At 33.8% G+C, this 24,308-nt stretch overlaps 1 protein-coding gene across 7 annotated transcripts in view; it reads left to right on the plus strand.

Annotated features, from left to right (window-relative positions):
- The window catches only part of LOC150104513 (RNA-binding protein 25-like), a 496,362-nt gene that overhangs the window by 384,327 nt on the left and 87,727 nt on the right, over positions 1-24,308 (plus strand). For all 7 annotated transcript variants that reach the window (XM_090395192.1, XM_090395194.1, XM_090395191.1 and 4 more), the window contains 2 exons: positions 13,783-13,872; positions 20,427-20,500. In XM_090395192.1, the coding sequence (XP_090251318.1) occupies positions 13,783-13,872; positions 20,427-20,500 (164 nt within the window). The remainder of the gene's footprint in view (positions 1-13,782; positions 13,873-20,426; positions 20,501-24,308) is intronic.

Below are 24,308 nucleotides of genomic sequence, written 5' to 3' on the forward strand. Positions count from 1 at the left end.
CCCACAGAAGATCAATTCCTGCATTGTGTCTCTTCTACAGGTGTTTTCATGGTCATTGTTCAGCAGAATTAGCATTCATTATTCCTCACATTTCTGCAAAATATACAGCAGTATCTCATGATTACGTGACTATGGTAAACAAGAAAAAAACCATAATCAACAAAGAAAGAAACAGTAAATTAAACTGACATCAGATACTCACTGATATCTTCACTAGATGTTTGACACGAAGACTTAATTCATTCTTGTTAATGAAGGTGTCTAACCTGGTCAACAAACAATGCATACAGCATAATTTCTCCCTATGAACATCTTCATAATACTAGTTTTGAGGGAAATTTGTGCCATAGTATTATAAATTATCCACAAGGAAAAGTATTATTTATTAAATATACTGCCAAATATTTCAGTTTGAAATTAAAAAAAACTATCAAATGATAGTTTGATTTGAATAAATCAGACGATAGTTTGATTTATTCAAATTAGTACAAGCCGTGAGATGTTAAATCGCTAATATCATTATTGCTTAACTGAAGAAAAAGTTAATCATAAAAGTGTAAAATAAATTGCATAAATAATTATATAATTTATATTATCATCCAAAAAAAAAAAAATTAATGTGCGTTATTAGGATCAAACTTTCCCATATTTTTGACAAGGATAAGCAGTCATTCCGATTCAATTTAGGGTGATGGAGTAAGGCCTCAACACGCTCTTTAAATAATCTTTTAAAGTTTTACCAACATCTGTGTAGAAGGTGGATTTTAGACCAGAGAATGTTGTGATCTGCCTCTATTCCATGTTGTTACCAATCCAGACTTATCGAATTTGTTGTGAAGAATATAAGTTTGATGTTTGTGTGTTCTTTTTTCAATTGAATGTCCAGTTTGTCCAAAGTAGGAAAGCTCATAGTTACATGGAACTCGATGTACACCAGGAAGAGACATAGTTGAGTTTTTATCTTTAGATGTTGGGAAATATGTAGATAGTTTATTATTAGGAATATAAGTAGCTATTAAATCATATTTCCTCAGAATTCTTGAAATAGGCTCTGAAATGCCAGAGATGTGTGGGATTGTAACTCAACGTATTGATTGTTTCTTCTTTTGGTTGGGTTTGTAGGAATCAAGCAGCTCTTGTGTAGTTCTTTTAGAGAAGCCATTTAGTTTCATATACTGTTTGAAGTAGAGAGTTCTTCCTGTAAATTATGGAGAGTTGAACATTTAGCTCTAGCTCATTGAATTAAACATTTTATGATTCTGATCTTTTGATAAGGATGATATGCGGATTGTTGGAGAATGTATCGTCCACTAAAAGTAGTTTTTTTTTATAAACTGATGTTGTTAAATTACCTGAGGGGGAGTGGATGAGAATAATGTCTAAAAACAATAATTTATTGTCTCTGTCAATTTCTATAGTGAATTTGATACGAGGGTGTAACGTATTGATTTTGGCTAAAAAAGCAAGTAAGGAATCTTTATTGTGAGGCCATACAGCAAAAATGTTGTCTATATATCTAACCCAAAATGAAGGCTGAGGGTGAATAGAGGAAAAAAGGATGACTCCTAAATTTTCTAAATAAAAGTTGGCCAAAGCAGGGATTGTGAACTTCCCGTTGTAGGTTCCTTCTTCCTTCCAACAAGTGGAAACAAATTCTACTTGTTGTAGAATTTGTTTTGACACAAGAAATATCTGGAATGAATCACAAATTCAAACAATTGTACTATATCTTGTGAGAAAATATCAGTAAGTAGTTGTAAAGTCTTTGTGAGAGGTACGCTGGTGAATAGGGATTCTACATCAAAGCTCACCATAAGATCAGAAGGTTGTATGGTGAGATTTTTTTGATTTGTCTAAGAAATCTGACAATTTTTTTTAAAAAAGAATGTGATTTGCTTATATGTAATTTCAATAGGTTTGCTAAATATTTGGTTATGTATTTATTTAAAGTAAAGAGCCAATAGGTTTCATTTCGGCAATGTAAAACATTATTTAAATTAAGGGGATATTAAATCCCATAATGTTTTACATCGCCGAAATGAAGGATATTGGCTCTTTACTTTAAATAATTTATGGGTGACCTTTTTGACAACTTGTATAGCAGAGTATATAAGTTCTTTTCGCTATATCCTTAGTATTATGCTTAGGTCTAGCTACTCACTGATGAGATCTCAATAAAGATCGAAACCGGTCTGGGTAGTGACCTCCCAGCATAATGTATAACATCATACATCTCCTAGGAGATGGGTTTTACATTATGGAAAATACTAAGAATAGCGATCAGAACTTTCTCCACCTTTGCAACGAGTTGCCCTAGTTTGTACTACGTGCTTTAGCTTACGCTAGTAGTCGCCAATATGTTTATAGTTACTATATTCGGCATGAAACTCTTTAATTCCAATCTTCGAGTTTCTTATTCGGTTTTAAAACAATGTGGGATTTAATATCCCCTTAATTTAAATAATAATTTGGTTATGTGTTAAGTAGGTGAATCAGTACAGTCTACAATCGGATGGAGAGGAATGTCTTTCTTATGGATCTTAGGTAGACCATAACACCTAGGAGTTCTTGCAAAGTGTGTTTTTAACTTTTCTTTGGTGTCTGTATCTAAACTTATAACTTCGTCTAGAAGTATTCATATTTAATAAATAATACTTTTTCTTGTTTATATGTGGATAATTTATAATCTTCATAATATTTCTTTTTATCATTTATTATTATATGTTATAAATGCATACTCAAGGACTCATCAAGGAGAGGATGTGAAATTTCAGATAACATACTTATTTATTCATTAATTTCTTCAATGTCTCCATAATAAATAAAACCCCTTCCAACTTAATACACTCCAGTTACTTTTGGCCTGTGCCATATGAGTGAACTGATGCTATCATCAGCAAGTTGCAGAGGAATATTTGTCTAGGCCAGCGGTCGACAACCTTTTTGGAGTGAAGAGCCATTTTTAAAATTATATCTGTTAAAAAAAATTTAGGGAGCCTCACACAGTAATGAGCAACCAATGGTCCGCAGGCTGCTTGCGGCCCTCTCAGGTTTTTTGTGGGGTCCATGGTGTTCGTTTTGTACAGCAGAATTAGTATATTTTAATTAGAAATCTATTTTATGAATGTTAATTTTTACATGCGGATTTATTTGTGCAGGTTAAAAAATTAAAATATACCTTAATAATGGAAAATAAATTAATATTTTCTTATCAAAGAAAAAGAAAATATTCTTTATGCGGATCAACCCGAGTATTTGATTTACTATTTAATTGCTCATCACTGCTTTAAATTTAGAAACTACGTTGAAAAATATTATAATTAAATTATTTATTCAGTTTTTTTTTGTACAGTAACACGTTATCATACTTGAAAAACACAGGGGCGGCATGTCAGACGAAATTATATGATATTTTTAAATATTAAATAATAAAACAAAGATTTCCTCTTCCTTACAAAAACATGTATATAAAATCCAATAACATACCTATTTCTTTAATTTTTTTTAATTTAAAATATCTTCTTAGTGCGACTTTTGCTGCTGAACTTCTTGGGATAGTTTCTTACTATGCGGCGAATACACAGTAATTTTCATTTTGAAACGTGACGAAAGACTCGCATTATTTATTTGGTTTCTCAACTTACTTTTAATAAAATTCATATTAGAAAATATTTGCTCAGAGAAATATGTCGATCCGAAAATCGATAGAAGTCCAAATGCATATGTTTTTAACTGATTGTAAGTGTCTGGTAAACAATTCCACGTGTCGAACATAATCTGATCTTGCTTTTTAAGATCTTTTATTTCAGACCATTTGTGTTTTATTGCAAGGATACATTTTTGTCTTTCCAATTTCTCCAGGTCAGCTTCAAGATTTCTAAATTTTGAATTCCACAAATCCTTGGTTTTCAGGTCCTCTAACTCAAGTTGAAATGCAGCCTCATCAATTTCAGCAAAAGGTGAAAAATTTAATTTGGCAGGATTAATTTCAAGTGGTCGCAATAAAAATGACATGGTTGCCTTGTTCTTTCTAAACTCCTCAAATCGCCCATTAAATTCAGATCGCATATTTACCACAATTTCTTTGAAAAAGGTTAAATTTATGGAATTATTATCAGCTTGTTCTTGTTGATATTTCTTCAACGTAGGAAAATGTAATAATGTGCCTTTCTCTAAGTCTGTCGCAAACAAATATAATTTTTGTTCAAACGAAATCACTTCTTCTAAAAGCAAAACTGCTGTATTTCCCTTTTCCTGTAGTTTCTTATTTAGTGTGTTTAAATGGGAAGTCATATCCATCATAATGTAGAATTTTTCTAACCAATGAGTACTAACAACTTCTAACTGTGCATTCAAGGTCTTTTTGTCTTGGAAACAACTTAACCTCTCCGAGGCAGGTGCCAAATCACATCAGCACCTCACCTCTGGAAAGCCATCTTATTCTGTTAGGCAAAAGAACATTTGCGATTGATTTCTTTAAGAAGTTCACAAAATTGCCGATGATGTAGCAGTCTTGTCATTCTACAACCAGATCCATCGCTACTGTTATCTCTTTTGGAGAAGTTTGTGCACAATTGATGGATTATACAGTGAAAGGAAAACATGTCATGCAGAATTTGTTTTTTAAATAAAGAAACAAAACCTTTTTTTGTACCTTTCATGCTCGGCACTCCATCGGCCGAAATAGATATTATTTTGTTAATATTAATACCCTTACTTTTCAAGCAAGTGGCAGTATATCGAGTAACTCTTCCTGAGGTCCTTGAGAGTTTACGTATCTACAAATAAGTACAATCTGTGCAGTGTCATCCATATCGCATGAATTGTCACAGGCAAAGGAGAATCCTGGTGTTGAATATAGATCTGTAACCTGCTGATTTGTTATATCTTTGACCATTCGTATAGTTCTATCCCTTACAATCTTATCAGATAATGGCATGTCTTTTATTTTTGTAATTATTTTCGGTTTGTTTTTAAAATCGCAGAAGAGAAATTCAGACATTTTAATAAAACATTCTTTCACATATTCACTGTCCGTAAAAGGTTTTCCTCATTTAACTTCTTGATAGGCCACAAAACTAGCAATAGTTTTATTTCTTGGCTTTTATCCATTTGGAAAATGAACATTTAATTAGGTTTACTTTGCGTTGTAGCTCTTCTATTGCCTTTTTTCTTTCATCTCCCCTGTGAAATGTATCGTGTTTATTTAAAAAATGTCTTTCTATATTTGATTTTTTATTGTTTGAAAGCTTTTCATGGCATATTAAACAAATTGGAAATCCTGCTGCATTTGCTACAAATGCGTAGGTTTCATTGCATTCACTTTTAAACTCCCGACTTCCTTGTTCTATCTTTCTCTTCTTTGCTGACATTTTAAATACTATAAAAATATTTTTATTTTGTTAATATTTAATTTAATGTTACAATATTCATGTTACCTAACACAATCACCAGTAAATGAAAGCACTGCAATGTCCACTACAAAACTTTTACTTATTTTAACAAAGTGAGCAGATTTACAGACCACACCTGCACTATATGCGAAGACAGTGAGCACGTGCAGACAGGTAAACGCTACCGTAGCGCTACATGTGCTAGCCTAGAGTGATGTATTTGGTTTAATAAATTAAAACAACATAAAACATAACTTAAATTTAATTATTTAATTAAAACTGATGATTTTGTATTGCAAGTGTTATGTTTCTCATCATATTTATAAAATAATTAACACAGTCCATTGTAGTAATTCTTACTACCGCATCATGAATCAAATCAGGAAGATTATTTCTTTCCATTCCCGAAGACAAAATCTCTCTCACATAAGATTTTATATTCGAAAAAAAATGTTTTCTATGGGATTAAGCATGTACGAATATGGTGAAAGTAATTTAAATTGGCATGAATAATTAAAACATATTTGACACATCAATGGGTTTATGAATTCTTGCATTATCCATGATAATCCAAGACGAATGTAAAGAAGGATTATCACATTCAAAGAGTTCAAACATGAAAGTATTAAATTTTTCAGCATCACATGTACTATTTTCAATTGTAAAGTATCCTTGATGAAATGTAAAATGTCCTTAATTTATTGCAAATGCTATAGTTAAGGTATTTTTAGTTTCTAATTTAATAAATAACATTCCTTTTGCATTATTCATAAATAGATTGTTTAATAACAAAAAGAGCCGCAATTATTCATTCAAAGAGCCGTATGCGGCTCTGGAGCCGCAGGTTGCCGACCCCTGGTCTAGACAGTACAATCATTTCAACTCGTACAAATGGTGGTTGCATTTTTGTAGTTAGGCAGATTTAAATGAGTTAATTTGATGCTCACAATTTTACAGGTTATATTTAGATGAAAAAAAAAGGGCATTGTTAATATGAGAAATATTACATCAGTGGTTTTAGTGCAGAAAACCCTCAAAATGTTCACTGTCAAAATTAAAGTGGAAAAGAAATGCATATTCATTTAATATTGAATGGCTAAAGAGATTGAACTGCATACATACAGTATTTAAGTATCTGAGGGAGTGAAAGCATTCAGGGCTCTTATAGAAACATTTAGCATGTAACATATAAGATCTTTTAACAAATATGTCACCAATTTTGGGCATATCAAATTAAGAGTTTGTGGCTTTTGACTTTCACTGTTGTTGCTGCTGCTGCATACACATTGAAGCTGAGACTGGAAACTTGTTCACAAAATATTTGTGATGTGCACATGGACTGGCAACAATTAGAGGGAATATTGTTCTTGAGTTTCACCATTAGGATTGACAAGAACCCAGAGCATGCGGACCATGCTCTGGATACATGCCACAGAATACGGTGGAAGAAAGCAACAGTAATACACCGTAGCAAATACAAATTCGAAAGAGCATGGTCCGCCAGACCAGAATGGCTGTACTTTCACAAGTACAGCCATTCAACAAGAACCCAGAGCATGCGGATCATGCTCTGGATACATGCCACAGATCTTTCTGGATTATCTTTTTTTTTTTTTTTTTTTTTTTTTTTTTTTTTTTTTTTTTTTTTTTGGCACATGTTTACACATAGTATCTGCTATTTTTCTTTATATTCATCTCTTATATCAAGGCATTTTTCATATCTGGGCAAACTGTTTCTCCCCCCCCCCCCCCCCACTCAAAATAACTGCCACAAGTGTTTTGATGTAATCTTTCACAGCAGTCTTAATTCCACTGTCACTGTTGAATTGTTAAGCTGCTAAAAATCTCTTCAGGTGGAGAAAAAGATAGAAGTCACTGGGTGCAAGAGCAGGACTATGTTTTGGACAACTTCCCAGTTGAATTGTTGAAGCAGTTGGCATCTTTGAGCAATAGGGGGGTCCTACGTTATTAATTAAAACAACTCCACTGAGGGGGCTTTGTCTTTTGTTTCAAAGATTTAGACTGCCACAGGTTTTTTTTTAATTTAGTTTTATTGTATATATATATCCACATTTGTTGTTAATTGAGGCTTAAGAGTGGATGAGCAAAACATTGCAGCTGTTCCAAATCATGGTGCACATGATCTTCCTGTGACAAAGCATCTGCTTCAATTGCTTTGTCCTCCACCCAGATCACCCTATGCTGCCAATGCGCTGATTTCTGCTTAACCTCTGATGTCATTTGAGAAATCCAGATTTCATCTGCTGTCAGAGTGGGATTCAAAAATGAGTTACTTGTCATTTTACCATCCCAAAACTTTTGCTTCCACCATTCATTTTATTTCCTGATCAGTAAGCATTTTGGCACCCATCTTGCACATAATTTGTGAAAATGTGATTCATGATGATTTTGTGTAATAAAGAATGAAAAATGTGCACTCAGTTCTGAAATAGTGAATCTTCTGTTTTTTTCTAAACTTCTCATTCACCTGCTCAATCAGATTGGTAGTGATTAAAGATAGGTGGTCTGTTCACTCGTATGTCATACCCATTCTTATTTCCCTCTCCAAATATCCTACGCTATCTTCTGATTCATAACACTTTCTCCATATACTTTGCTAACTTGCAATAAATTTCAGCTTGCAGGCATTTTTAAAGCTTATTTTATGGCACAAACTGACAATATGTCCATTTATTTTTTGACTCCAAATAAAATTGTGCATCTCTATTGCATCACACACACACACACACACACACACTGATTTATAGATACATGAGCGAGAATGAAGCTGTAAAAAAAAAATGGCAAAATATAGTCCTAAAAGAATATTCCAGTAATTGGACCACATTTTTTTTATTAAGCTAAAAGCACAATAAAATTCCTAATATCATGATAATGTGAAAAAATCAGAATGCAGATTCAAAGCAGTGCTAAGTTTGAATCTGCATTCTGATTTTTTAATTTTATAAACAGTCAGACGGCTACAACTGTATAGTATGAACTATTAATTTCTCTTTTTTGTTGTTTTTAACTTTCAGTTACCTTTTACCCCTGAAGATGGAAGTCAAATGACTTACGAAACTTGTTGGGTTTTATTTCTTTATTGAGCTTCTAGCTTAATAATAAAAAAAAAAAAAATGTGCTCCAATTACCGGAATATGCCTTATGAACTTCTAAATCACAGAAATCTCCATTTAAAAGAAGCTCCATAATAGGGATGAGCTTTGTGCATCTGTATTTCTTGAGGTTAGTTCCTTGAAGCTTTTTTGATGTTAGAATGAGTCTTTTATTCTTAAATACACTTCTGTGAAGCAAAGTGATTCTTTTTCTTGGAAACTGGATTTTCATCCCAAAAAAAACTTCAGAAAAATGGACTTGAGACAAATCACACAATTAGCTTACGTTTTACTCCTAAGTTGCATCAACCATAAATTGAAATAACCCTTTATAATTCAACATATTCTGCTACAGATATTCATCACATTTCCAGAAAGACCCGAGCAACCATAATGCTAAGTGACTGTCTTCCCTGCTTGAGCATTTCAACTTGCACAGTACTGCTCCCATCAATTGAATGATAATTTTGTTACAAGCTGGGTAATTCCTTAATGTTAATAGCAAATGATTTCATATTTTCTTCTGCCTTCTTGAAATTTCGTTTGACAGATTGTTTTACTTAATACTAGATTTCAGTATGTTTTTAATTAATATATTTTTAATGAGTTTGTTTTGTATTAAAATTCTACATTATAACTATACTTTTTGATTTTCTTACTTTAACTTTTTATATTATAATTATTTCTTTCTTTGTATAAAAGGTATTTTTTGTTTTATAACATGATTCTAGTAGCAAGACTTATACGTTGGTTAGACATAACTGGTAATTAGTTTACGGAATTAACAACGCATATAAAGTATATTAATTAAAGGTAACTTTAATGAATAACTTCTATATTTCGGCAATGTCACATTGCCATCCTCAGGAACATAAAGATATGGTATGTGCACTCAGGAACTAACACAAAGCAAATGAGGAAGAAAGCAAGAAACTAATATTGTTCCTAAAGTCCTAATGGTGCCCTCTTGCGGGCTAATTTGGTAGTCTTGGCAGTTGGGCTGAAGTTCTCATAATGAAAGTCTCCCAAATTTGGGGCAGTTTCATGCACCCAAATTTGTTGAGGTTAGGAACGTTTTTTAGAGCTGCTGAAGATTCTTTGAATAATCTTTCGTATTTAAACTTGCTGCGATGAATTATTTTTGTTTGCTGCGATGAATTATTTTTGTTTGCTGGTACAGCTGAAGGTTGATTAATCAAAGTTGTTCATTCAATTTAGAACATAGAGTGGTGCAGTATGATACAAATTTTCTTTATGTTCGGATGATATATCAGCCTATAACTAGTTAAATACTAACGAGAGAGAACTATAACACGATAAAACTTGATTGAGCAGAAGCTACGATCCAACATAGAGAGCAGAGGAATAGTTTGTTATGCTATGGTGAACTTCTTTTAGCATGATATTGTACTAATGTACAATATCATGATAATGTTGTAGAATTCAGCAATTTTGCTGAATTCTACAACTATAAGCAGTAGTGGGGGGGGGGGGTACTTAGGGGTCAAAGCTGTATAACTGACAGGAGACCTCCACATAGCCTTAAGGAATGCCGGGGATCGACCAGTGCTTCTGACCTGATGTCCAACCCTCACCCTCTCGTGGTGCATCCTGTTAGGTATCTACCTGGATACTGAACGAATGAGGATGGGCTGGCAATTTGGAATTTCACTCAACAAATTGTATTCTTATTGGCTTAAACCAAAATATAAAATGATGGTACAAAATGACAGAATTTCATGCTGGCTGGGGCGTCGCGTGGAAAACAACAAAGCCTCCATTGTTTTCAGGGAACCAGGGCAAACAGCGAAAAGTCAGCTACTGGAACAAACTTTAAAATGCACTCCAACTCAACATCACCAGAATTCAAGATCAGTACTATCAACATAAGAAGCCTGAATTACAAAGTAATGGAGCTAGATGAGGAATTGAATAAGTACCTGAACGACATAATAGGGGTGACTGAAACAAAAAAGACAAAAACTGGTGAGATTTTTCTAAGCAACAAATAAAAAATTTTATATTCAGGCAAAGATAATCAAGGAAAAGGAGTAGCCATTGTATTCAACATTAAATACGAGGCTAATCCTCTTGAATGGTAGGCAGTCTCAAGTAGAATGATATGCGCAAATATGAGAATGGCGAACTGGAAAATGAGACTTATTTGTGTCTATGGTCCCACAGAAAGTTCTACCGAGGTAAAAGTGGAGAAATTTTTTAATGCTTTAGAGAAAGCATCTGACACATTGAAAAAGGAAAAGTTGGTCCTTGTTGGGGATCTAAATAGAGTAAGAAATGATTGTCAGACATACAAAAATATATTGGGAAAATTTGGAGAAAAGAGCAAAGCTAATAATAATCACAAATACCTGTTGGATTTCTGCTCAGGACTTGGACTGGTTATTACTAATACAATGTTCCAAAATAAAAATGTGCACAAATTCACATGGAGAGAAGAGGCAAGGAATAAGAAAATTCTCATTGACTATGTTATTGTTGATAGTGACATGTTCTCTCCCTGGTGCAGGACACCAGAGTGTACAGAGGATTTGAAATTGGAAGTGATTACTATTTAGTCTTGAACAGGATAAAAGTGAATTTCATATTGAAATTCACTTTTATCCTGAAATAAAAGTGAATTTCAATATGTCTACAGTTTTAGTCTACAGTTCACATCGGCTCTCAGATGTGAACTGTAGACTAAAATACACAAACATGATAGGGAAAAAAAATGAAAGAGTTTGAGAACAGGAACCAAACCTTGGAGATTCAGTGGCAAGCCATGAAGAAAACTGATTGATTCAGCCAGAGAGGCATGTAGTGAGGTTCGCAAAGATAGAAAAATCAGAACTCTGTGGTGGACACAGGAAGTTAAAGAGGCAGTGAAGGAAAAGAAGAAAGCATATCAAAAGTTCCTGGCAAATAAGTCAGATTGTGTTCTTAGAAAATACATAGACAAATGTAAAAAAGATAAACACTGTGTAAAACTAGCTAAACAGAAGTCATCGAAAGACTTTGGTAAGAGCATTGAAAATAAATATCAAGAAGGTGGCAAGGTATTCTGGAGGTTGTTGAAGAAGTTTAGAAATGGAGAAAGAGTTAAAAGGAATTAAAGATGATAGAAGTAACATGAAAACTGGAGAAAAAGATATCCTTGAAGTATGGAATAATTACTTCGAAAAATTGCTAAATGAAACAAGCAGTGATAGCACAGTGGTAAAAAACACTGACCAGGCATGCAGTCAGGAATAAATATCCATACTTGAATTAGAAAGAGCCATCAAAGGCTTAAAATGTGGAAAGGCAGCAGGAGTAGATGATATTCGACCAGAAATGCTGAAGCATGGTGGTATAAAAATTCTTAAACTGTCTGCACTTTATAGTTCAGAAGGCCTGGACAGAGGGACAAATTCTGGAGGACTGGAGGGAGCTCTCATAGTACCCATATATAAAAAGGGAAATAAAACTGAATCCAAAAATTACAGAGGTATTTCTCAACTGAGTGTTCCTGATAAGATTTATGCAAGTATACTTTAGAAACAGTTGAGAAGGATTCTGGAAGAAAAACTTGATGAAGAACAATCTAGATTCAGGCCAAATAGAGGTTGTCAGGATCAGATTTTCACTTTATGACAAATAGTTGAGAAATCATGGGAGTATAACAGATCTGTATTTAAGTTTTCTAGATCTGGAAAAGGCATATGACTAGGGGCCAAGAGAGAAGCTATTCAGAATGCTACAGTTATGTTGTATCAATGGGGCATTATATCAAGCAATACTTAGTCTTTATTTGAGTTGTAAGTCAGCAGTTAGAATTGAAGGAAGTACAGAAAGATGGTTTATTGTAAAATCTGGTGTCAGGCAAAGATGTACATTATCCCCTCTTTTATTCCATTATCTATATGTATCACATTATGAAGAAAAGTGGTATTAAACCCAATATCAAAATTGGAGATGTTAATGTCAGCTCTTTGCTTTATGTGGATGATGTTATACTTCTAAATAAATCCGCTACAAGTCTGCAAGATTCTCTGACTAAATTGAATAGCTGTTGTAATAGATATGGTATGAAGGTCAGTATTAACAAAGACAATGAAAATAGGCAGAAGCATTGAATGGAGAACCTATAGAGCAAGTAAAACATTTCAGCTACTTAGGTACGATTTTTACTGAAGACGGTAAATTAAATATGGAAATAGACAACAGAATCAACAAAGCTGGTATGGTAGGAAGTCAACTGAATAAATTTATATGGAATAGGAGAGAAATTAGTCAAAACCCTAAATTAGCTGTATACAATGCAGTGTTCAAGCCAGTTTTAACTTATGGATCTGAGAGCTGGGTCAGAAGTAAAACACTCGACCCAAACACTAGAGACCACAGATATGAGAGTCCTGAGAAAGATTAGGGGCAAGAACAGATGCATCAATGGCAATATCATATTAAAAACGAGGATATTAGGAAAGAACTTGACATTGTCAGCATCCAGGAATGCATTAGCAGAGTTAATCTCATTGGTATGGTCACTTAAACAGAATGGGAGAGGAAAGATTAGCAAAACAAGTGTTCTCTGCCAGGTTGGCAGCAAAACGACCCAGAGGAAGACCAAGATATAGGTGGATTGATATGGTACAAAGTGCCTTAGAAGATAGAAATATAAGATTTGATAATGTTGGAGTCTTGACAGGTAACAGACTGATTTGGAGGAAAATTGTAGATAGAAAGTTAGTAATGATGTAAAGTTTTCACGTAGTACTATCATATCCTGTACACCCCCTTGAGGTACATGGCAAGCATTTGATGACGATGATGACAAGCAGCAATTTTACAAACAGTAGGTGGATCTACTAACACCTTAGGTGTAATGACCACCTTTCACATCCATTTGCCAGGAAATGCAGTTTTATTTGATAGTTTTAGTATTAGTTCAAATTAGGAATGTATTCTTCAGATGAGTACTTTTGTTTTGTTAACGTTGATGTAATGAAGTTTTAACCATTCAGCTTAAATAATATTGAGTTAAAATGTCATTGGGCTAAATGACTTAATTAGATCATGTCATTCCATTATTTCATAGTTCACTGTAGTGGTTGGGTACTATAGCAGAGTTCCACAACATAGATTACATACCTGTGGATTTCTATACCTATGAATTAAAATATAAAATAACTTTAATATATCACTGATTTATTATTATTAATTATACATTTTATGTTTTTTTATCTACCTTACACTTATTTGCTGAAAGGATTACAGTATTTTAATTTTTACAGAGAGTTAAAAATTGGGAAGCACGAGAAAAAAGAAGAGCAAAAGAATATGAAAAAGAGAGAAGCAAATTAGATGAACAAAAACGTGATGAGGTAATTATTATGTCTGGTTACAATTTAAGTGAGGAATCAATAAGTGAAATGTACCATTTATCATCTTCATATTTTATGCTTAATATAACTAATTATTTATGTTGGAATTAATGTGATGCATGCTAATGTTTTTCTTTTACTACTTGCTTATGGATCAAAGCTAGATAAATAAGCAGGAACAGTCACATAACCTGTAAGGATTGCAGAGAAACAACGCAGAGTTTGACACATGTTCAATCTCTTGGTGCACCTGTTGAATGTTGAACAAATGAGCATAGGTTGGCAATTCAAGACTTAGTTGACAATACTCTAAAACTAATTAGACATCATCATCATGTTGATGATGATGTCTAATCAGTTTTAGATTATAATTAGTTTTCCATATAGACATATTGCTTGTCTATATGGAAAACACTGTTTTGTTCAGGAATCAGTCGAACAGAAAAAAAGTGAGCTTCTGGAACAAAGCAAAGAAATATCATCAAATAAGTTAATAATTATTATTTTCTTATCATTCTGTGTTGTCATCAATACCGTGAAAATAAATATCAAGAAAATACTTTTTGATAATGCTGATGTTGATTGTGATGGGTTCAGTTCAAATTATAAGAGAGTGTAGTTGATTAGAACAGTCACACTTAGTGTTCCAGAGGAGAAAAATGAATATCGCATTGAAAAGATTGTACTATAGGTTTGAAAACTATGAATTGAATAACTGTCAGATGGGAACTTATGAAACTTTATTACAAATATTATTTAGGAAAAAATACAGGAATTTATACAAGTCCAAGAAAAATCTGATGGATTCATGTGGGAAAGATAGAAAAACAAGACAGGCATAATAGACACTAATTTAAAGAAGTTCGTGCATGGTACCAATGCATGATGTATAGTCTAATCTTTTTTAAAGATACTATAGGTTGACCAAATCAATGGTGTATGACCCACCATAAAATATAAAAATAAATGAAAAGAAGATATATAACTGGCTAGTAAATCAGTATGTTCTCTCTGGGAATAAAGAGAAAATTACAAAAAAAAAATTTCTTTCCTTGTTGGCTAAATGGAGAGTATACCCACTTTCTAACTAACAGGCTATGAATTTGAATTCCATGTGGCATTGATGTTTGTGAATGTCTTTAGGTGACTGATGAATTGCATCACCTTGTGTCAGATCACTCTTTACTGGATGCATAAAATGGCTTGAATAAGTTCCATGATTTGTCTTTAGTATAGAGTTTACAGATTATCTAGTCCTTAGCCCACAGCCATTTGTGATGGGATTCACATAAGAAAGGAAAGGCTAGTCGTATGTTTATATATTAATATGGGAGGATAAATGTGAGAATGCATAAGTTAAATATCTTCAAGTTAAAAAATATTTTGGAGAGTCTAATACAAATTGTTAGAAATGTAGGAATGAGTACCACAACATGAATGAAATGTAAATTTAATATTTATATTTCATTTCAAGGATAAGGATAGTCTGAATAGTTAGAATAACTACTTTAAAAATAGTCTAATGCGATAACAAGCAATGGATAATACGCCCAAAGAATTTGTGAAGAAGACAATCAGGAGTAAGAGTGTATGTCGGTAATTTGAGCTAAAGGGAACCTAGAAATATGGTTAAGAAGAGAAAAGATTTGCATTGTTTATACTGTAATCCTTGGACCTTTGATTGTAAGGTGGTATTGGTATCACAGAAGATTAGAATATAACTCTTAATGTACCAATTTCTGAAAAAAGAGAACTAAACAATATGAGAAGTGTAACTTCTAATTCAGAATTCCATTCTCTGTGTAGCATGCAAAATTTATGTAAAACATGCTTCAGAAATAGCTAAGAGAAATTCATAGTGGAAAATTGAACAAACTTGAATTTTGCCTGATAATTATTATTATTATTATTATTAAGAAAAATTTTTATCTTACTGCTTCATGACACTGTATTGAGATTTTCTTTAAATTTTGTTGATCTCAAAAAGCATATATGAAGTTGCTGAGGGGAAAACTGTTTACATCTGTTTAATGTAATTTAAATCTGACAGTGAGATGTATATAGCTAATGTTGTTATCAGTATGTATTATCTTACTCCTGGGATAAAAGGGCCTCTCAATTTTTATTATTCTTCCTTCTTATGGTTCATCTTCTGTCTTCCCCTGACATGTTTTGGGGGAATCCAAATTGTATTATAGTAAGTACTATTCATCTTTTAACTTCCATCCTGTCTTCAAGGCCAGTCCAGTTCCACTTTGTTTGGCTTTGTGAATAATAGCAATAGTTTCTGTGATCTATCTAATGTATTTTTCTTCTATGTTTGTTCTGTGCCCTTCTAATTTCCAGAATGCTTCCTTCCATTATCTTTATGTCCTAAGCTTTTGTTCTTATTCTTTTTTAGGGATCATGTTTGGTACCATATATTGATGTGCAAAATTTAAAAGAATTCATCAGCTTCTTTAAGAGATGGGCAAGTCATCATTCATCTATGGGCTGAGTCTTCATTAATTATTCCTTTTTTTTTTTTGTTATAGATCATACATAAGTCCAAATAATGAGAATTAAAAAAAAAAAAAAATGTACAGGAAGGTGATTGATTTTAAAACAGATATAGAGTGTTGTATGCAAATTCCTCTGTTATTTATAATCTCAGTGGACCACATTATTAATGAAAGTGATATTAAACGTAATATTACTACTTTACTTTGGGCAGTTTGCACTATCCTCTTAAATCAATCTGATGCAGCCTTCGTGAATTGTTAGCTAAATTTAATAATTGCAATGCTAAATTTGGTAGGAAAATGAGCAAAAAAAAATGAAAAGTATGAAAATAAGCATAAAAACAGAAAACATAACCCTCACCTTCTAATGATGTTTATGGAAAATAATGAATAACACATTATTTATTATTACTAACTTATAATAGAATAATTAATCCTTTAACCTAATACTTGAAAGATTGGAATTAGTTGAGTGAGCAGGTGACTGACAGAACTGTATTAAAAATGAAGATATTGAACAGCTTAACATTAATGTCTACTCTATGATGGTATGGTTATTTAAATATTATTATTATTATTATTATTATTATTATTATTATAAAAACCTCCATGGAGTCAAAGACTCATCGTGGGAGGTCCACTATTATACACACAGTTTATCATACTGTGCCTTAAATATATTCATTGTCTCTGCACACACCACACTCTCGGGCAAGGCATTCCAATCACTCGCCACTCTCCATGCAAACAACCTGCTCCTCACTCCCTTGCTCACACTCTCCTTATACAGCTTCCAGGAATGACCTTTTGTTCTCCTGCTATCCTCACCCATTCTGTGCAAAACCTCCCCAACGTTAATCTGGTAATAACCACTTAACAGCTTATATGTCTCAATCATATCCCCCCCCCCCCTCCTCCTTCTATCCACCAATTTTTGCAAATTGCATTTGGTCAATCTGACTTCATACTCTACATTCCAGATACCAGAAACCACCTTAGTCAATTGCCTCTGAATTTTTTCCAACGCAGTTTCATCTTTTTGAAAACCAGGTGGCCAGATCTGTGCACAGTAATCCATATGTGGCCTGTTCAAAACCTTATACAAAGGAACCATAACATCCTTACTTCTATAAGTCAATGTCCTCCGCATCATTCCCATTATCCACTTTGTTGTCTCACTATTTTAGTAACAAGTCCCCGAAATTTTAGGTCCTTGTCTACAATCACTCCCAGATCTCTCATCTCCTCTGCCTCTTCCAAGATATTCACATAGATTGTGTACTTTACATCCCATCTCTGCTTCCCAAATTTCAAAACCTTACACTTTGAAACATTGAATTGACATTCCCACTTATTTACATGTTCAGACAGTGTATTCAAGTCCTCTTGCAAAGCTACAGCATCCACACTACTCCTGATAGCTCTGCCCAACTTTGCATCATCTGCAAACAACTGCACATCACCATTCAGACCTCTCCAGATATCATTTACATACAAATTAAACAGCAATGGACCCAAAACAGACCCTTGAAGTACACTACTAGTAACTTTCCTCTTCTGGGATATCGCTCCTCCATAGACAATTCGCTGATACCTATCAGACTACCAATCTCCAATCCAGTGAACCAATCTACTGTTCAGCCCCATCCGTTCCAATTTAATTACCAGCTTGTCATGTTGCAATTTATCAAACGCCTTTGAAAAATTGAAATATGCCACTGTATATGCAACACCCTATCCAATGCATTTGTCACTTTATTATAAAAGTAAGCAGTTTGCTGAAGCACGATCTTCCTTTAGTAAATCCATGTGGCTGTCAAAGAGTATTTTTCTGTTGTCAACCCAATTCTGAATCTTATTCCTAACTAACTCTCTAATACCTTGACCACAACTCCAGACACACAGACTGGTCTATAATTCAAAGCTTTACTCTTATCACCTCCCTTATGAATTGGAACAATTTTACCCTCTTTCCACTCTTTTGGAACTTGATCCAGTGAGAGACTCATGTTGAAAAGATATACAAAAGCTGTTAACTCTCTGGCACATTCCCTCAAGACACGTGGTGAAATAGCATCAAGTCCCACAGCCTTATTTACATAAAGTCTATTCAATTCCTCGTATACCTCCTGTTCGCTTACTAACAGTTCCTCCTCCTTTCCCACTGCTTTCAAGTTCTGCATGATGCCACATTCACAAGAATGAAATACCTTTAGAAATTGCTCACTAAAATATCTCAACTATATCCTCCGCAGTGGTTATCATTCCTCCGTTTTCACCAATCAATCCCATCCTACCATCATCATTCTTTCTTCTACTGGCGACATATCGAAAAAAACTCCTTAGGATTTTTTTTGGCCGCTTTAGCTAACTGCTGCTCATACTGCATTTTTGCTACCCTTATCAAGCTAGTCACCTTCCTCGCCTGCTCTTTGTACTTCTCATGCAACTGGTTGTTATATGTACTCATTTTGTGTTTCTTCCATAATACCTTCTTCTTCCAGATTGCATACCTTATCTGTTGATGCATCCATTTTACACCCACTCTGTTTACCCTCTTGACCCTTGGAATACACTCTGATATTGCCTCCACCAATAGTTCTTGAGTATGGCCCAAGCAGTATTGATATCCTTTCCATCCAGTTCCTCTTTCCAATTTATTATCGCAAGCTGTTTCCTGAGCTTTCCGTAATTACCAGTCTTATAATTCCACATATATCCCTTTCTAACAGACATCCTCGAATGACTGGTCCCCCTGCACGTGATCACCTCGTGGTCACTCTCACCAACTGGTGGAAGATTTGACACCTCATTTATAATAACATCATCTGATGAGATGATCAAATCCAATACTCTTGATCCTCGTGTACTCTCCGTTACGTGCTGCCTAAGGTTAGAATCTTTCAAAAACTCCAAAAATTCATTTTCTTTACCCCCAGATGCAGTCTCTTGCTTCCAGTCTATATTACCATAATTAAAGTTGCCCATAATGATAACTCCGCGCGGTTAGCCTAGTGGCTTTGCGCTTCGCAACCATATGCTGGGGAAGGAGTGTCCTAGGTTCGATTCCCGTCGGAGACGTGAGGAGCTGAAGGATCTTCCTCAGTCATAGCCAAGTTAGCCGGTCTTGGGCGCGGGCAGTAGGGTTTTTTCCGCCAGTTTATCTGGTGTTTTTCATCCCGCAAGCAGGCAAACCGGCCCCTTGAACACACAGGGATACAGCCAAGAATACCTTTAGGCATAGGAGTGACCATTCTATCCTCGTATTTCGGTTATGAAATCCAAGCATGCTTGGAAGGTTGTGGGCCTTAAAGGCCTGTTAAAACCATTGGGATTGGGGATAATGATAACTCTTTTCTTGCTAGCTAGGCCAATTTGCCTATACATTTCCTTCTCATTACCCTCCATATTACCAGGTCTATAGCAACACCCAACTAAATATTTCATCCTGTTTACTTCTACCTCACACCATAGGGGCCTCAAAACCGTGACCACTATTTGCACCTTGCAATTCCACCTTAGATTGGCACAACTCATCTGCTACCATTAACAATACTCCTCCTCCCTTTCTTCCCTGTCTATCTTTATGAAAAATATCATATCCGTTCATCTCTATTCCTGTCAGGATATCATCGTCATCTAACCACGTATCACTTATACCAACAATTTTGGGACGAACAGACTCAAGCAAAGCAACAATTTCGTTCCCCTTATTTCGAATACTTCTAGCATTAGTGAATAAACATAAAAAATCATTACTGCTTCTACAAGTCCTAAGAACATCACTCCTGCGATGTGACTCTTCAATACCTTCCCCTGTCACTTCCTCTATATTACCACCAATTCTACAACTTTCTTCAATACAAGGAGGATTATGAGTAGGTATAAGATCAAAAATTGAATCAAAAAAGTTGATAATTGGAAAATAGTTATGAAATATCATCTGTTAGACCGTTATGATATTTAGCATATCTATTCAGGGTATTTATCAGAAAATGTTGACGGTGAATTTTATGTGAACAAACCATATGATTTATTTTATTTTTTCCATAGGCTAAAGAAACAAGAAGGCTAAAAGAATTTCTTGAAGATTATGATGATGAAAGAGATGACCTAAAATATTTCAAGTAAGATTAGTCAATACTTCTGCCTATATAGATAATAATTACACTTATGTGTGTGTTTTTAATTTTGATTAATATGTACACATACATCAGAACCATTACAACCAAGTTAGCAAAAATTCTCAAGAAATATAAGATCTGAACCACGTGAAGCAACATGAGGGTGTATGAAGCAAAGAACAAAGTTCCTTGCTTTATCTTTAGTGTGATTGCAATCCCTTATCATGATTAAACAAGAAATTCCATAAATTTCATGTGTAGAAATATTGTTGAGATATCGCATGTGAAAAATCTGGACCTCAGCTCTATCGAATTATGTTCGTAACTGCTGATCCAGCCAACGATTGATCCATCACACATCCAGTAAATTGCGATAGATTAGAAATGATATATAGTTACTATGGTGAGCTTGAGAGAAATATTGGAATCAACAGAAATTGTTCTTATTCCTTTTCACCTTGATGTAAATTTTGGCTACAACCTATTGAATTACTACTCCTCTTCTACTCACCTGCGGCAAAAAAACTAGATCACCGCTATGCTCACACTCAATACAGATAGATTTGGATATCATTCTTTTGTCAAATGACATCAATCTGTTTATAATCTAATGTCAGTTATATTCTTGTGATGGTTAATGTGTTACTCTGATTTTTTTTCTCTTCTGTCTTTATGCAGCTGATGAAGTCTTCCAGGAAGGCAGAGCTAGTTATCTGATACCTTGGCAGTCATAAAACATACTTCCAAATGTGTGACAGCTAAGAAAGTATTTATCATTTGTATCTTTTACTTCAAATTCCTGATGTGTACCACATGAGAAGTTTACATCATTACCAACTTCCCATCAACAGTTTCCTCCAAATTAATGTTACCTTCCTGGACTCTAGTATCATCTTTTCTTATATTTCAGCTTACAAGGCACTTCTTTCTATATCAATCTACCTAAATCTTGGTCTTCTTCTGGGTCTTTTTTTCATGCTTGCCATCCTGGCTAAAAACACTTCTTTTGCTAACTTTTTTCCTCCCATTCTGGGTTAGTGACCACACCACCTTAAATTAGCTCTGGTTGCTGATTCCTGGATGCTAACACTTCACATAATTTCCTTATATCATCATTTTTAATATGGTCCTACCATTGATGTCATCTGTTCACTCCTCTAAAAACACTACTTTTACTAACCTTCTCTCTCCCATTCTGGGTAAGTGACCAATTTTTCTGAGAACTCTAATTTATGGTCTTAAGTCTTTATCAAAATGTTTTATTGACCATACATATCTAGTGATGCCAAAGGTGAATAACTATGTCCATATTTTTATTTATGTATTCATTGTTTTAATGACTCACACAGGAGAGGTAACAGAACTCATAACACAGCAATATCATGTGCGAGTGATAAGAACAAAGGCAAATCTGTTGATACGCTTCTTAAAAAGTTGGAAATTGTGTTCTTTGGGAAAAAACAGTATGGGGTGTGATTGTTCTAAAGAACAGATAGAGGGAATGCAGGAAAAGGATGTGAAATTCATTTGGAATTTTTAGATTTGGACAGTAGATGGAAGTTGATCAATGGCTGATCTAATTCTTATATGATTAGAAGCAATTGAAAGGATGGTGTTGGCCAGTTCAACTAAGCAATGCCTAATAGTCAAGACTGAAGGAAAGTCTGCTGTGAATGAGGAATCACCTATGAAATGTACACCCTCTTGTGTATATTACTAAAATTCTTAATTAGATTTGGACATACTACCCCAAATCTGATTGGATCTGAGTCTGATAAAGCATTAGAAATTGAGCAGGAGAGAAGTAATCTTTGAATGAAAAAGTTTTTTTTAGAGGCTGAGGAGTAGATTTGATTTAATATGTTGGTGAAACAATAAGCAGGGTGGGATGGTCAGCCCAGAAGGGGGGAACTGATCTTGAAAGGATATCAGAACATTATCAAAAGTAAGTGGAATTGAACTAAGTCTCTCTCTTGCGAATTATTTGCCATCTTACACTAAAAGTTAATTGCTTAATTTTTTTTACATGTTCTGTTGGATCTCCATTCAGGATGCTGCTTTCATTATTACTGCCTATTGCATTCCATATAAATTTATTCAGTTGACTCCCTACCATATCAACTTTTCTAATTTTGTTGTCGCTTTTCATATTTAAATTGCCATATTCTAAAAACTTATACCTAAAGAGCTGGAATATTTTGTGTTCTACAAGTTTTCTTCATTTAGGATGCAGTTGATATTTTCCTTGACCCTTACCATTTTAACAATTTTGATCTTTTATGGCTGATTTCCATTCCATTTTTATTACATCTGTTATTCAGTTTAGTTAGGGAATCCTGAAGACTACTGCTAGATTTTTTAGAAGCATAAATTCATCTGCATAAAGTAAAGAATTGATTTTAATACCTTCAATTTTGACATCAGGTGTAATAACACTTTCGGGGATAGTAAGAACGTCAGTACAATTCAAATTGGGTCTGTGACATAGGGCTTCAGCACTTTCTTTATATAAATGTTCATGTTTATATAAAGATCTATGTAGAAGTTTGGTCTTTTTCTAATGGATCCTATGATTTGGATTTTCATAGATGACCATATAGATCCATATAGATGACAATAGTGGAGTTAATGTGCCTCCCTGTATCCAACCTGGTGGAAGTTTAACTGCTAATTTGCCACTCAAATATAGACTGTTTATAGCTTAATATAATGTCCTACCCGCACCATATAACTGCAGCATTTTGAACAGCTTTTTAATCCCTACCTTATCATATGCCTTTTCCATATGTACAAAACTTGTGTGCAGATCCTTGTTATATTATCATTATTTCTCAACTATTTGTCTTATAGTGAATATCTGATCCTGACAACCTCTATTTGACTTTAACCTACCTTGTTCTTCTCCTATTTTTCCCTTACAATTTTTCTTAGCCTTTCCTCAAGTATACTTTTAGATATCTCACCAGAAACACTCAGTAGGACAATTCCTCTGTAAATCTCAATTCAGTTTTATTTAACTTTTTATGCATGGTTATTATGAGGGCCCTACTTCATAGACGTGGAATTTGTCTTTCTGACTTATGAATTCTGAATTATGCAGTGAAGCCACTACTAGATAACAAGATCCTATAAGAACTAAAATAGTAATAGATAACAAGATTTTAGAACAGATGAATTCATTTATCTACCTAGGATGTATGATTATATATGAAAATGAAAAGATATAAACTTAAAAATTTGTGAAATATTTAAAAAGTAACTAAACAACTTCATACTTCCATATTTGAGCATTTCAAATATCATCTATTCCTGCTGCCTTTCCACATTTCAGGTTTTTGATGACATTTTTCTACCTCAAGTATTGATACGTACTCCTATCATCATTTCTCTTGAATGTTTTCTACTACCATGTTGTCACACCTTCTTTCATTTTGCAATATTTCAAAGTAATTAATCGAGACATCTAAAATATCTTCAATTTTCAAGTCACATTTATTAACTCTTTTTCTTTACAGTTATTATACTTTATTATATTTTTTCAATAAGTACCCTTTTCTCCATTTATAAGCTTTAACGAAAGCCTCCAGAACATTTTCAGGCATGTCCCCTTTCAGCAACTCTTTTTTAATCATTATCTAAATGAAATAATAATAAAATGGATGCTGATGACCAAATAATAATTACAATTCTGAAGATAACTTACAGGAAGATATTTTAAATTTAAATGAAATAGCCAAAGATTATGGAATGATAATATCAACAGAAAAATCAAAAACAATGGCCTTTAAAGAATAAGATCCAATAAGAACTA

Source organism: Typopeltis vanoorti, chromosome 7 (genome assembly GCF_054136105.1).
Source record: "Typopeltis vanoorti isolate ZY-2024b chromosome 7, IOZ_Tvanoo_1.0, whole genome shotgun sequence".
Classification (NCBI taxonomy): Eukaryota; Metazoa; Arthropoda; class Arachnida; order Uropygi; family Thelyphonidae; genus Typopeltis; species Typopeltis vanoorti.